Source organism: Microtus pennsylvanicus, chromosome 19 (assembly GCF_037038515.1).
Source record: "Microtus pennsylvanicus isolate mMicPen1 chromosome 19, mMicPen1.hap1, whole genome shotgun sequence".
Classification (NCBI taxonomy): Eukaryota; Metazoa; Chordata; class Mammalia; order Rodentia; family Cricetidae; genus Microtus; species Microtus pennsylvanicus.
The window spans coordinates 31,504,586-31,518,947 of record NC_134597.1 but is presented as its reverse complement, the minus strand read 5'-3'; the positions used below and the strand labels follow the sequence as shown (position 1 = coordinate 31,518,947).

Genomic DNA, 14,362 nt, shown 5'->3' with positions numbered 1-14,362 from the left:
TTCTGGAAGAAATGGGCGGTGTTTTGGTTTTTAGTAAGAGGACCGAAAGCAGGTCCTACACAAACTAGTGACTGCATCCCCAGCCCAGATGGTGATGATCTTTAGCTTAAGTTGTGGAGGTTCTGACAGATCTCATCTGGATTTTCTGGAAGGTCCAGTTTCTGGGAGTAGCAGATACCAATGATAAAGGTAATGAATGAAGATGGAAGCTAAGACCGAAGTTACGTGGTCTGCTCCCCTTATAACGGACAGGCTTCTGAAGAGACTCCTAGAAAAGCTTAGTTTCAAAATATAATTAAATCTGTGATTTCCCAAAACTACGCGAATTCCGTTCCTCCTGTAGAGTGGGCTTGCCAGTCTGCAGACATGGGTACAAGTGCATGCATGCCTTTACTGTCCCCGCAAATGGCCCTTCCAGCCACTGGCTCTTCAGACACCCTGGAACCCGGGTAGACAGTGCTCAGCACAGGCCCCAGTGCTGGGGTTGTGCCAAGTAGACTCGTGTTCACGGTGAGGTGGAGAAGGTTGCAGTCCTTCATCACCAGAGGGGAAGTACTCTCCAGCGGAGTTTGGTCATTCTGGACCTGCTTCCTCTGACACATGACAGTGGCTTTCTGGAGACTTCCTGTGGTCACTGGGGTTGGATGTATGGCCCAACAAGGAAGGCGGCACAGTAGTGGTCCAAATAGACTTCCTGATGTTCCAAGCCACTGAGACCATGGCACAATTCTACAGAGAATGCTTTTCTAGGCATCCTGTCACCGTGGACATTCTTCTGGTCTTTATTTCAAACACATACACCCTTCGTTTCCTGTAGAGGCTCATACAAACAAACAAAACAAACAAACAAACAAACTGGATCTGGGAACATTTCTCAGCTGGTAAAGTGCTTCTGTGCCAAGAGGCAGATCCAAATCCAGGTCCCTGGCATCCGTTTGAAAGCTGGGTTGAAAAGGGCTGGAGAGATGGCTCAGAGGTTAAGACTACTGGCTGCTCTTCCAGAGGTCCTGAGTTCAATTCCCAGCGACTACAAGGTGGCTCACAACCGTCTGTGATGAGATCTGGCGCCCTCTTCTGGTGTGTGGGTGTACATGCAGATAGAAAGCTGGGTTGACAGCGCCTATTTGTAACCTCGGCTTGGGGGACACAAGGACAGAGTCCCTGATACTCGCTGTGTAGCCAGACCAAGTTTCTCACCTCTTTTCTTTCCCCTTTTTCTTCCTTTGGGGGGTTGAGTTTTACAGAGCTAAAGGTCTATGTGGAAAAGTCCGCCTGCCCTTTAGGACCGCCCTTTAAATCTGGCTCAGTGTCTCACGGCTCAGCCCTGCTCTTTCTCTCCTCCTTTTCTGTCTGTTCCCCGCAGCCCGGTCCCCACTTCTTTGCTGATGCTTTGCAGTTTCTATTTTCCTGACTGCACTCCAGTCAGGGCTAGGGCTCTTTGGAAACTTGGGCTGTTAACCTGTGTGGTCCAGAGAGTAACTTCAGAGGCCTCAGTGCTCAGGACAGTACCTGATACATGGTGGCTATTCTGTGACCAAACATGGAGTCATTGAGTAAACAAAATGGCCACATTGCCAGCATCTGGGCTTTGGTTGGCTCAGAAGCTCATGGCTGATGACACTATAATATTTTTGCACTTGGCTGGTTATTATTAATATATACATACATACATATATATACATATATATATATATATATATATATATATATATATATATATTGGATTTTTGAGAGAGGGTTTCTCCGTAGCTTTTTGGTTCCTGTCCTGGAACTAGCTCTTGTAGACCAGGCTGGCCTCGAACTCACAGAGATCCGCCTGCCCCTGCCTCCCGAGTGCTGGGATTAAAGGCGTGCGCCACCACCGCCCGGCTTACTTTATATATTTTTATATTACTTTTGTCTCCCCACTTTGTCTTTGTTTTTATAGTACTCATGTCATGGAGAAGAGTCAATATTTGCAGCTGGACCCTGCCATCCCAGGAGTGTATTCTGGAAATCCCTACCCATTTGGGATTGATCCGGTAAGAATGTCCTCCGGGGTGAAATGTCAGTTACGGTCGCCATGTTATCGAGACCTCTGAACAGAGATGGCCCAGTCACCTGAGGCTGAGATGGGATAACTGTGGGGTTTGTGTGACAGGCAGAGCTGGTTCCAGGAGGCGACCTCCGCTGTACCCTGAACTCTCGCTTTCTGTATGGCCTGCTGCTCGCTTCTTCTCCAGCAGCTAGTCCACTGCTGGCTCTTGATAGCTTTTAAAAGGCCCTTGCAGCCTGGAGAGGAAGCTCAGCTGGCAAAGCACGTGGTGTTACAAGCGTGAGGATCCAGGTTTGGTCTCCCAGACTCTCATGTCAAAACCCAGATATGGGCTGGACATGTGGGGCATACCTTTAATGCCAGTGCTCAGAGCCAGCCTGGTCTCCACAGTGAGAGGCTGTCTCAAAGAACAAAACAAAACAGAAATCTAGGCATGGTGGTATGTGCTTGGAATCCCAACCACCAGGAGGCGGACACAGGTGGATCCCTGGGACCCGCCCTAGCCTGGCTGGCTCCTGCATCAAAGAAGAAAAAGGAAAAACTGGTGGGCAGTCCCTGCAGGTGCTCTCTGCGTTGGTTGCCCAGATAGTCAGTGCATTAAACAAGTTACTTAATATCCTAATCAAGTCCTCTACCTTCCCCCCCCCCCCCAGTGGGTGACATCTTTCTTTTGCTCTGTATAGGATGACTGTTTTTGTAGGCCAGAGGTGAGCCTTGGGTGTCATCTTCAGCATACCTTGCATTTTGAGACAAGGTTTCTCCCTGGGACCTAAGCCTTGCCAATAAGCGAGGCTGGCCGGCCAGTGAGCCCCAGGGATCCCCTTGTCTTTGCCTCTGCAGCACTAGGATTAAAAGCACACACAACCATACATTTTTACATGGATTCTGAGCTCAAGCCTGACTTCTCACGCTTGCATGGCAAGCACTCCACAGACTGAGATATCTCCTCATACTCCTGGGTTTAGAAAACATGTTTCATTGTACCGATTTGTTTGTTATATCTCGCAGCCAACTAAGATCTGGCATCTCCCAACGCCCTTTGACAGTGTGATCTCTGAGTAGAGGTTCGTGAATGGTCACGCACATCCAGTCACAGAAAGCCGGTGCACACTGCCACCAGGTGTCAGCATTGTGCCCCCTAATCAGCCATGCCTCCTGTAGACTGGAATTTGATTAGTCTTTTTCTCAGCTCTGCATGGGAAGGAGCCTGAGTGGCCGGTGTCAGTCTCGGCGACTGAGAGTTAACAGCATGGGTCAGAGAGTGGCTCCCCAGCAGCCTCCCCCCATGCCACCATCTCCTCCAGTTTCCCTGGGTTCTCCCCAGCAGCCCTTCTCCTTACCCCAATAAAAGCAGAAGGCGTTGCTTTGCAGGAGACTTTTCAGGCCGAAGGCCCAGTTCCAGTTCCATCCTAAGTTTTATCAAAACGGGTAAAATCCTTGAAAGCCAGTCTGTAAACTGCAAAGTGTAAAAGACAAATGAGTTGCTAATGTTTTTAAAAGATTTTATTTTTGGCCAGGCGGTGGTGGTGCACACCTTTAATTCCAGCACTCAGGAAGCAGAGGCAGGGGGATTTCTGTGAGTTGGAGGCCAGCCTGGTCTACAAAGTGAGTTCCAGGACAACTAGGACTGTTACACAGAGAAACCCTGTCTCAAAAAATTAAAAAAACAACAAAACGCTTTTTTTAATCGAAAAGAAACTATGCGCATGTGTCTCTGTGTGCGCATGTGTCTCTGTGTGTGCATGTGTCTCTGTGTGCATGTGTCTCTGTGTGGGCATGTGTCTCTGTGTGCATGTGTCTCTGTGTGCATGTGTCTCTGTGTGCATGTGTCTCTGTGTGCATGTGTCTCTGTGTGTGCTTGTGTCTCTGTGTGGGTATGTGTCTCTGTGTGTGTGTCTCTGTGTGGGCTTGTGTCTCTGTGTGCGCTTGTGTCTCTGTGTGCGTATGTGTCTCTGTGTGCGTATGTGTCTCTGTGTGCGTATGTGTCTCTGTGTGCGCTTGTGTCTCTGTGTGCGTATGTGTCTCTGTGTGTGTATGTGTCTCTGTGTGTGTATGTGTCTCTGTGTGCGTATGTGTCTCTGTGTGTGTGTCTCTGTGTGCGCTTGTGTCTCTGTGTGCGCTTGTGTCTCTGTGTGTGTATGTGTCTCTGTGTGCGTATGTGTCTCTGTGTGTGTGTCTCTGTGTGGGCATGTGCCTCTGTGTGCATGTGTCTCTGTGTGGGCATGTGTCTCTGTGTGCATGTGTCTCTGTGTGTGTGTGTGTGTCCCCGAGTCTAGCTGTCCTAGCAAGCCAGAGGCATCAAGACCCCTGGAGCTGGAGTTACAGGTGGTCGTCGTGAGCCAGATGTGGGTGCTGGAAGCAAGCTCTGAAAGGTCCGTATGTGCTCTGACCATCAGCCGTCTCTCCAGCTCCGCGCCATGTGCTGGCATCTTCACAGAGGGGAAGGTGTTCCCATTCGTCAGACTAGCGTCACCAGGAAGCAAACAAGGGGAGTGTAGAGGAGATGTCAGGGTCTGGTGACATTCCTTTGAAGCCCACTGTTCCTACCTTCTCTCCCCACACGGCCCATACCCGGCTGTCAGCAAACCCTATCCGCCCAGTTCTGCTCCTCAGACTCAGCAAGGATGGAGAACTTTAAACTTACAAATTGAGGGGGCCAGCGAGTTCTGGGGAAGATGTAGGGGAGCCTTTACGCAGCATGGGTGGAGGGATGTAAACATGTGTGGCCATCACAGAAGTCGAATGCAGAAAACAGAACTACATGACCCAGCCAGCCCACCCTCGGCTATGCCACAGAGACGCTCCTGCGCGTCCATATTCATTGCTTCTTTATTCCCAACAGCCAGGAAATGGAACCTGCCTAATGGCCATCATAATACCCATCAGCATATGAATGGCTAAAGAAAATGTGTTACATGTACACAATGGGATTTCATTCAGCCTTAAAGGAAAATGAAATTACGGCTTTTGCAGGGAAATGGATGAAACTGGAAAATAATATGTCAGGCTGCCTAAGTCTATTGCCAGAAGACCAATGCTGCTGCTTTTCGCTAATACAAAGCCTAGATCTGATGTGTGTTTGACGCAATGGGGGTGGGACTGGAAGGGCAATCATGAAAAGACAGGAACACTTGGGAAGGGGAGAATAGGAGGGAGCTCTTAGTTGGCTATTGGCCAAATGTATTGTAATTAACATAGTTTCTGTGTGATTATTCGGGTCTGAGCGGCCGGGAAATGAACGAGCAGTCTCTGGTTATAAAGACTCGTATCTTATCCATGGTGGCTCTGACAAGTGATTGTAGAAATGGCTTAAGAAGGTTCTGGAAAATGCTCTGTCCTGTGAAGTATTCTGGGAACTCAAAGCAAAATGGGATACTATAAAAAAGGAGTTGGAACCCATTCTTTGGTCAACACTCTGCAGGCCATTAGTAAAGGAACTGAGGCAAGTTTGAGACTCTTCATAGTATTTCAGAGTATCTTTCCAGTTGGTACAAGGCAAACCATGTATCTTCTGGTGTGTGTGTGTGTGTGTGTGTGTGTGTGTGTGTGTGTGTGTGTGATATATGAGGGGAGGCATGCATACCATAGAATGTGTGGAGGTGAGAAGACAGCTTCGCTGGTTTCTCCTTCTACTTTTTCATGGGTCCCAGGAATAGAATTCAGGTCCACTGTAGTTTGCTTTCTGTTGCTAAGATAAACACCATGACCACAAACAACTAGGAGAGGAGATGGCTCATTTAGCCTCACAGATTACAGTTCTCATTGAGGGGAAGCTAAGGCAGGAACTGAAGCAGAGGCTATGGATGGGAGCCGTTTCCTGGCTTGCTCCTCATAGCTTAGTTTGCTTCCATAGACAACCCAGGAATGCCTGCCTAGGGGTGGAACCACCCACAGTGAACTGGGCCTCCTACATCAGTAACTAATGAAGAAAACAGTCCACAGGCCAATCTGATGGAGGTCAAGGTGACTCTGGTTTGTCAAGTTGACAAAAGCTGAACAGTACAGGTAGCCGGACATGGCAACAAGCACCCTTCCACACAGGGCCATCTCGGCAGTCTTTATCCCTTGCTTCCTTCCAGCACTGGGATATATGATCAATGGTACCAGTGGTCCTCACACTTGGTTACCATAGTTGTGGCTATAACAAGCTTATCTTTTCCCCTTTCTTAGCCCGATGTGCATGTTGTCATCCCCACAGCAGCATCCTTGGGGGACTGTGTTGTAACCCGAATTCCAAGAAACCTCCCCAGTTCCGCTCATGTCTTTCTCATCATGTTTCTCCTCCAGATTTGGAACCTGGCTTCCAACAAACTCACATTTTTGAACTCCTATAAGATGAAGATGTCAGTCATCCTGGGGATCGTCCAGATGACTTTTGGTGTGATTCTCGGCCTCTTCAATCACATGTGAGTTTCTTCGTAAAAGGAAAAAAAAGGTTTATTTTTAATTATGTGTACGTGTGTGTGTTTCAGTGTGGGTGTGTGCACATGAATGCAGGCTCATGGATCCCCTGAGCTGGAGTTATTGGTGATTGTGAGCTGCCTGACATGGCTTCTAGAAACTGAATTTGGGTCCTGCAAGAACAGGGCCTCTTAACTAATGGACCATCTTTCACCCTTCATGTGAGTTTCTTGATTCACCTTCTGCTTGCTCATCTGGTGGCACTGAGGAGGATGAGGCAGAGCCAGCAGTGAGCCTTTGTGTGGCAGGTAGCTTCCCTCTGGGTCTTGGCTTGAGCTGAGACAGGCTGGTTGGCTAGAATCAGGAGCACCTCTGTTTCTGCCATGCAGAGTCTGTTGAAGTGAACGCGTGTTTTGCATCTCAGAAATACATTAGTGTTCATGAAGGTGTTGGGAAGCTCATTTAGAGCACCTTGTGTTTCTCCTACCCGGAAGGGATGGCTGGTATAGTATCCACCTCATTCTCCACCCAATGGGCCAGGGAGGACTGGTATGAATTTTGGTGCTCCCAATCCTCAACCATCCTGGATGACTTTTTCTCTCAGCTGGTAGCAGCCTCTCTTCCTCTTGCCTGTTCATGTCACACCCTATTCCTTTCCTTTGTCAGCATCCATTACTGGAAAGCCTCTCGAACTTATTGATGCTAATAGCATCACATGTTCACTCAATGTGCCTTTTGGACGTGGCAGCTGGCATCAGGTGCCCAGAAATCCCACTTGCTGCTTAGGTCAGGAATACGTGGGGCATCAGGGTCCACAGAAATGGTGGAGAGCTTGTAATCATTTTCAGTCTCAACTTCAGCTCCTAGGGAATGTGATCATAACTGCAGTGCCTGACATGCTGAGATTGTTAGCATGGTATAACATGGGGGCTATAACTCAGTTGGTAGAGAGCCTGTCTGTCCTGCACAAAGCCCTGGGTTCATACAATGGGTGTGGTTGTGGTATACACCTGTAGTCCCTGCACTCGGGTGGAGGCAGAAAAACCAGGAGTTTAAAGTCTCGCTACACAGCCAGTTCAAGGCCAGCTTGGGCTCTGGGAGATCCTGTTTAAAAAATAGAGGGGCAAGTAAAGAAAGAAAGGGAGATAAAGAGAGAATGGGAATACATGACCAGAATGGGTTAGGTTACAGGAAAACGAACAACTTCAACCTCGATGGCTGAAGACCATGAATCATAGCAGCAGCGCCCACTGTCTGTCATCCTTCTGCCCAGGGGACTTAGAGGAGGATGGGTGGGCACTACCTGGATCCCTGCAGGTGCCATGGCAGAGAAAAGGTAGAGTTACTCAGTGAGTCTTAAAGCTTCTACCCAAAGTGGCAGGTGACTATTTCTGGTCCCATTTTGTTGGCAAGAACCAGTTGTAGGGTGATCTTAACTTGAGAGGCCTTAGACAACCAAGGATGCTGTGCCCTGAAGGATGAACTGCAAGCGAGAGGCTAAATATGTGTGGGAAAGAACTGTCCAGTGGATGGATGGCCATTGGCCTCCTTGTGAAGCAGGAGTTCTGACAGTGTGTCTCTAGAGCTCCCCTCTTAGCCTGGTAGGGCTCTGTCTTAGTGCAGAAGGCTGTGAACTTTATTACTCTATCTTGGTACCATGTCTTGAGAGAATTTTTGACTTTTATAGAATTTTAGGATCATAAACTACTCTCTTGTTTTCTGTTCTTGAGGTACCAGGAATTGAGCATAAAACCTCCCACAGGCTAGGTGTCATGGGCACTGTTCTGCTATGAAGAGATCCTATGACCATCACAACTCTTATAAAGAGAGCATTTAATCGGGTGCTTGTTTACCGTTTCAGAAGATTAATCCATTATCATCACGGTGGGGAGCAGTATCTGAGAGCTTTAATAATCCTGCAGGCAGAGAAAGAGAGAGAGAAACAGAGACAGACAGGTCTGGTGTGGACTTTGGAAACCTGAAAGTCACCCAATGACACACTTCCTCCGACAAGGTCACACCTATTCCAACAAGGCCACCCTTCCTAATCTCTCTAATCCCCCTCAAACAGCCCAGTAACTCAAGACTAAGTGTGCAAATATGAGCCCGTGGGGGCCATTCTCATTCAAACCACCACACTAGGCAAGTGTTCTCTACTGAGCAGCAGCCCTTCTTTTTAAAGACAGGGGTCTCACGTAGCCCAGACTGACTTGATACACACACACACACACACACACACACACACACACACACACACGGCCTTGATTTCCCGCTTCCACTTCCCAGGTTCTGGGATTATAGGCAGAATTAATGGGAACCTCGGTGCCCATTTTTTTCCCTTTTTTAATTTTGAGACAGGGTCTCATTAAGTTGTGTAGGCTGACTTGTGATTCACTGTGTACCCCAGGCAACGCTGGAACATGTGATTCTCCTGCCCCAGCCTTTGGAGTGTCTGTGATGACAGACACAGTGTTTAATGTTCTTCTACCCAACCATGAAAAAGTGAGAACTACTGAATTAAGGCAGAGAGAGAGAGAGAGAGAGAGAGAGAGAGAGAGAGAGAGAGAGAGAGAGAGAGAGAGAGAATGTGTGTGTGTCACATGTTTTGGACCCCTGGAACTGGAGTTAAAGATGACTGTGAGCCACCTGATGTGACTGCAGACAATTGAACTTGGGTCCCTGGGGAGAGCAGAAAGTACTTCTAATCTCTGAGCCATCTCTCCAGCCCCACGTTAGAATCGTCCTTAATCTCCAGGCTGCATCTGGTCTCCAGGCTGGATATAACAATACCTGCCTTAGTGCCTGAGTGGGAGAAGAGCTTCCAGTGTCTGTTATTGCTTCATCTCCCCTTCAAATGTGTCTTGGGAGCGAAATCTCCATGGGAGGTGTGGTCATATCACCAGACAGCACCTTCTAGACCTAGGTTCCCCGAATCTGTGAGCACAAAAGCCCTCTCTCAGTATTCCCTTCCTCTTTCTTTACCCATCCGTGTTTGTGTTTGCCAGGGGAGTGAAGCTGTTCGCCAGCCGTGCTCAAGAAGGAGATGAGCGCTGTGTGCTCTGGGAATGGTGCTTAAGCACAGACGTTCTGCTAATGTTCCGTCTCTGTGTGGTTTCCACCCCTAGTTACTTCAGAAGGACCCACAACATCATTCTGCAGTTCATCCCCGAGATGATTTTTATGCTGAGTCTGTTTGGATACCTGGTTTTCATGATCATCTTCAAGTGGTGTCGGTACGATGCCCACACATCCCAGAAGGCCCCCAGCATCCTCATCCACTTCATCAGCATGTTTCTGTTTGACTACAGTGACGCCAATGCACCCCTGTACGACCATCAGGTAGCTCTGCTTTGAAAATCCCTCCTCCAGCCCACTTGGTTCTGAGAGATCTCTCTCTCCCTCTCTGAGTGCCGTGGAGAGTAGTTCCCTGCAAGATTGAGCCATCTTAGCGCTCAGAGAAGAACATTACGTTCCCATTATGTAAAGGGACGCGCATAGACAGCTGTTAGGAGGCTCCCACTCTTCCTGCTGGGGTAATGCACAAGGGACATCACTGTTGAGTTGAAAACTGGCTAGCAAAAGAGGAAAATATGACCTTTGAATGGATTGGCTTGAGTGGTAAAATGCTCCAGATCAAAACATTAAAGGTTTAAAAAAAATCTGGGACTGGCAAGATAGGTCAGCGGCAGGTAAGTGCCTGCTGCCATCCTGCTGATTGAGTTCAGTTTCTGGGACCCATACAGTGGAAGGAGTGAACCAGTTTCTGCAAGTTGTTCCCTGACCTCCACATGCGCCCAAAATAAATATGTAGGTAATTGTAAAAGAAAAATTAAAAATCTCACGTGGGAGGCAGAGGCAGGTGAATCTCTGTGAGTTTGAGGCCAGCCTGGTCTTACACAGAGTTCCAGGCCAGCCAGGGCTCCACAGTGAAACTGTCTAAATACAAACAAGCAAACAAAATCTTTTGTTAAAAAAAACAAATTCTAAGCCTGTCAGCAGTGGTGCACGCCTTTAATCCCAATAATCGGGAGGCAGAGGCAGGCGGATCTCTGTGAGTTCCGAGGCCAACCTGGTCTACAGAGCGTGTTTCAGGACAGCTAGATCTGTTACACAGAAAAACTCTGTCTCAAAAAAAAAAAAAAAAAACAACAACGAAAAAGCAAATTCTAGCTAAGGTTCACATGACAGAAATAGAAATAAAATCAGGAGCAAAAGTTCCTCTGTTCCCATGAATGGTGAGTTTCTGGGTACTGTGAGCCAGGGTCATGCTATTCCCTGAGTCCCAAAGTCTGCCAGACCTCACCCCATTTTCTGGTCTTCCATGGGTGGTATGTCTACTCTGACTTTCCATTGCCTTCAGCCTCTTAATAGCTGCTCCTGGGTCTCTACAGGAGATTGTTCTAGGACACAAAAAGCCCCTGTAGATCCCAAACCCCCAAACGTTCAAATCTCTTCTATAAAGTGGTGCAGTATTGGTGTAGAGACTCTCTAGCTCCACCCCCTGTGCTCTGGATGGCTTAGGCAGCCAGCACAATGTCAATGCTGTGTAAATGGCGGTCATACCAGTTCTAGGGAAATAATGACTAGACAAAGGGTCTTTGTGTGTTCACTACAGAGTTCTTTTAATATATATATTATTTTTATTTTATTTTTTTTTGGTTTTTCAAGACAGGGTTTCTCTGTAGCTTTGGTGCCTGTCCCGGAACTAGCTCTTGTAGACCAGGCTGGCCTCGAACTCACAGAGATCTGCCTGCTTCTGCCTCCTGAGTGCTGGGATTAAAGGAGTGTGCCACCACCGCCCAGCCCTCTTTTAATATTTTTGATTGAGTAGATATGTGCCAGGTTTCCTTAGCCTCCTTATTCCCCAGGGAAAGGTGAGTGCACTATCTGCCTGTTCTGTAGCCCCATGATACAGTACAATCAGATGCGATAGGGAGTCAAGTCAAAGGCAGGGACTCAGTTCATTACTGTGAACATCAGCTTATATAGGTTAAATGACATTATGTGATGTGGGGGTACCACTAGCCAATGAGAGACAGCTAAGCCCTCCCTCTGGCTGGAGGGGGCGTCTACCTAGACTTTGCTGTCTCCTGCTCAGCTTTGAGACTATCTTTTCAAACTCGAGCCAGGCTTTTCTCTGTCCTACAGGCCTCGAGGTACAGGCCCTGAGATAATTTTGGCCCAACAGATATGCAGATGTGAAACTTGCAGAGATGATCGAGTATATCTTGCTGTTTTCAGTAACAGATATAATTTATTTGTTAGGTATCCCAGAAAGTGTTTAGGTGAACATCCAAAGTCATAGGTTTCTTCATGGTGTCATCACACATGGGTCATTATAATGTGTTCCCGTTTGTCCTCCCTCACGGCTCCTCCTCCGGCGTGTTCCTCCCCTCTCCCCATAAAGACTATTTTATCTTGAAACAATAGAAAACGCTCCCTAGGAGCTAGATAGAAAATGAACTCAATGAATCATTCTTTGGCAACACAAACTATTCTTTCACCCCGGCCTCACCCAGTACCGAGACAGCTTTGAGGACAGGTTTTTCAGAAATGGAAGACCTGCTTCTGTCTAATTCCTTGAGACAGAGTTATGCAGCTGGGATCGCACAGGTGGCTCTTCCACGGACACGTCCTCTGCCAGGGACTGTAAACACTAGGTTCCTAGTTGACTTTGAGCTTTTTTCCTGGCTCCCTTCCTTCCAGAGGCATCGAGCAAAAAGAGAGCATTCTGCCCTACTTGGCTTTTGTAAGAGATGCTTTTAGATAATAATCAGAGAGGAAACATACCTCAGAGGGCCTTTTTGTGTCTGGCTTGTTAAACATACACACAACAACCTTGGGCTGGCCCCGGAATGCTGGCACAAAGTGAGTGTGTTTTAAGGGCTCGTTTACTCCATGCTGGTTTATTTGGATTTCCCAAACAAATGCTTTCTTGTAGACATTGGCCTTGGAGTAACCAGGTATTCCCAGTGTTAACTGCTTGTAGAGAGGCCCAGGGCTTTGTTTCCTTTGGAAGAGGCGCCAGGCATTGCAGCGAGAGAGTGGTGGCTTTCCAACTTCTTGTTGTATTGAAAAACATTACGGAGAGTTGGCGGCCTTCCCTCGGACCTGCTATGAAGATTAATTATGTTGACATGGCTTGAGATTTCCATAACCTCGGTCTGGGGTCACATGGTTAGAAGAAATGGCAGTCACCAAAGTCTCCTCAGCTTTGTTCTCTGGCTGTCTTTGCATACAGGCACATACAGGCGCTTTGTATGTCGTCTGGGGCCGGGAGGTCTGGTTGTGAGACAGGCAAATGGCAGGAGGTGGCTTCATGTGCAGGGGCTTCACTGCATAAAGACAGACACGTGCCCTTCCCTCCTTTGAGCTTGTGAAACAGAGCAGGCGTTGAGCAGATAAAATGCTCCCACTGGGTAAAAGGTCTTATTGCTATTGCTCCTGGACCATCTCCTGATGCAGCGAACCTTGAGCTGGCAAGAGCAGCCGAGGAAGCAGGAAGAAGGCTCACAAAGCTGCACTTCCTCAGCCTGGGAGCAGTTTCCTGTCCCTACCCCGTAGTCAGGACACCTTCCCCAACAACAGCTTTCTACAGGGTAGCTGAAGGGCTCCTCGGAACTGGGAAATGTGGATGAGGACCTGTAAAATAGGCTCTGTGTGTGTTAGGGGGCGGGGAGCCCTGAAAGGAAATACGAAACTGGGAATTCCTCTTGGGTCTCAGCAGGGCTCAAATGTGGAACCACGAGAAACTGGTTCTGAGTACACAGTGGTATGCCAGTCCCTGAGGGGACTGGAGGCAGACCGTCAGAGTGTGTGAGAACTCCTGGTTTCCTTCTCCAAGAGGGAGGGGGATAGGAAGAAGGAAGGGTGAGAGAGCTCAAACAATCACCTTACATTGTGAGTATATAATTATTGATTTAGTATACAATGACGCAAGGGCTGGTTTCAGCAGAGACACGGTTGGAGTCGTGTGACCTGCCAATTTTCTTCTGGAATTAGAGTAACTCTGTCCATCGAGCAGGGTTAAAGGGCCAGGGAAGCCTAATGCTGTCTTCCTAGTGTATCTCAGGAGGACTTCCTGTTTGAAAGACTTCATATGATGTGAGTGTATTGCAAGGGTTGCATAGCGCATAAACAACACAGAAATGGTTTCTCCGGCTGGAGAGATGGCTTGGAGGTTAAGAGCACTGACTGTTCTTCCAGAGGTCCTGAGTTCAATTCCCAGCAACCACATGATAGCTCACAACCATCTATAGTGAGATCTGGTGCCCTTTTCTGCTCTGCAGGCATACATGGATGCAGAATGTTGCATATATAATACATAAATAAATCTTTTTTAAAAAAGGAAGAAAAGAAGTGGTTTCTATCCTTCCTTGAGCACAGAGCACCACAGGATGGCCGTTTGTCTGTCCACACCAGGAATGTAGCAGAAGTGAGGGTGACAGGATCGGACTGCTTCAGATCGCCCGCCTTCGCCCCGAGCATGTGCAGCCCCACCATGCACGGGCAGAGTACTTCTGGCCATCCTCGTGACTGCTGTCGTTGTTGATCTTGCAGCAAGAAGTCCAGACTTTCTTTGTCATCATCGCGTTGATCTCTGTGCCGTGGATGCTTCTGATCAAGCCATTTCTCCTCAGAGCCAAACACCAGAAATCTCAGGTACGCGCTGCCTTTCAGTTAGCCCACTGTGGGTTACAGCACACTCTCCTGGAAACGGAAGTCTGGGATGGGGAGAGAGTGGTGGGTTTCCCTGCGAGGCCTGGAGGGCAAGGCTGGCCTCAAGCGTGTGTCCTTCGGTGGAGTCCCACAGGAGTCCCTTTACTTCCAGCACAAGGGTCCTCCCTTTCTCAGACTCCGCTCAGGGTGTGTGTATCCTATCAGGTTGTCCTTGAAGGTTTAGAAGCTTTATAAGCATTCAGACTT

At 48.2% G+C, this 14,362-nt stretch overlaps 1 protein-coding gene across 1 annotated transcript in view; it reads left to right on the top strand.

Moving 5' to 3' along the window:
- Atp6v0a4 (ATPase H+ transporting V0 subunit a4) overlaps window positions 1-14,362 on the top strand; it is a 42,526-nt gene that overhangs the window by 23,856 nt on the left and 4,308 nt on the right. The window contains exons 13-16 of the mRNA XM_075953611.1: window positions 1,928-2,021; window positions 6,323-6,441; window positions 9,562-9,775; window positions 13,997-14,098. Coding sequence (XP_075809726.1) covers window positions 1,928-2,021; window positions 6,323-6,441; window positions 9,562-9,775; window positions 13,997-14,098 — 529 coding nt within the window. The remainder of the gene's footprint in view (window positions 1-1,927; window positions 2,022-6,322; window positions 6,442-9,561; window positions 9,776-13,996; window positions 14,099-14,362) is intronic.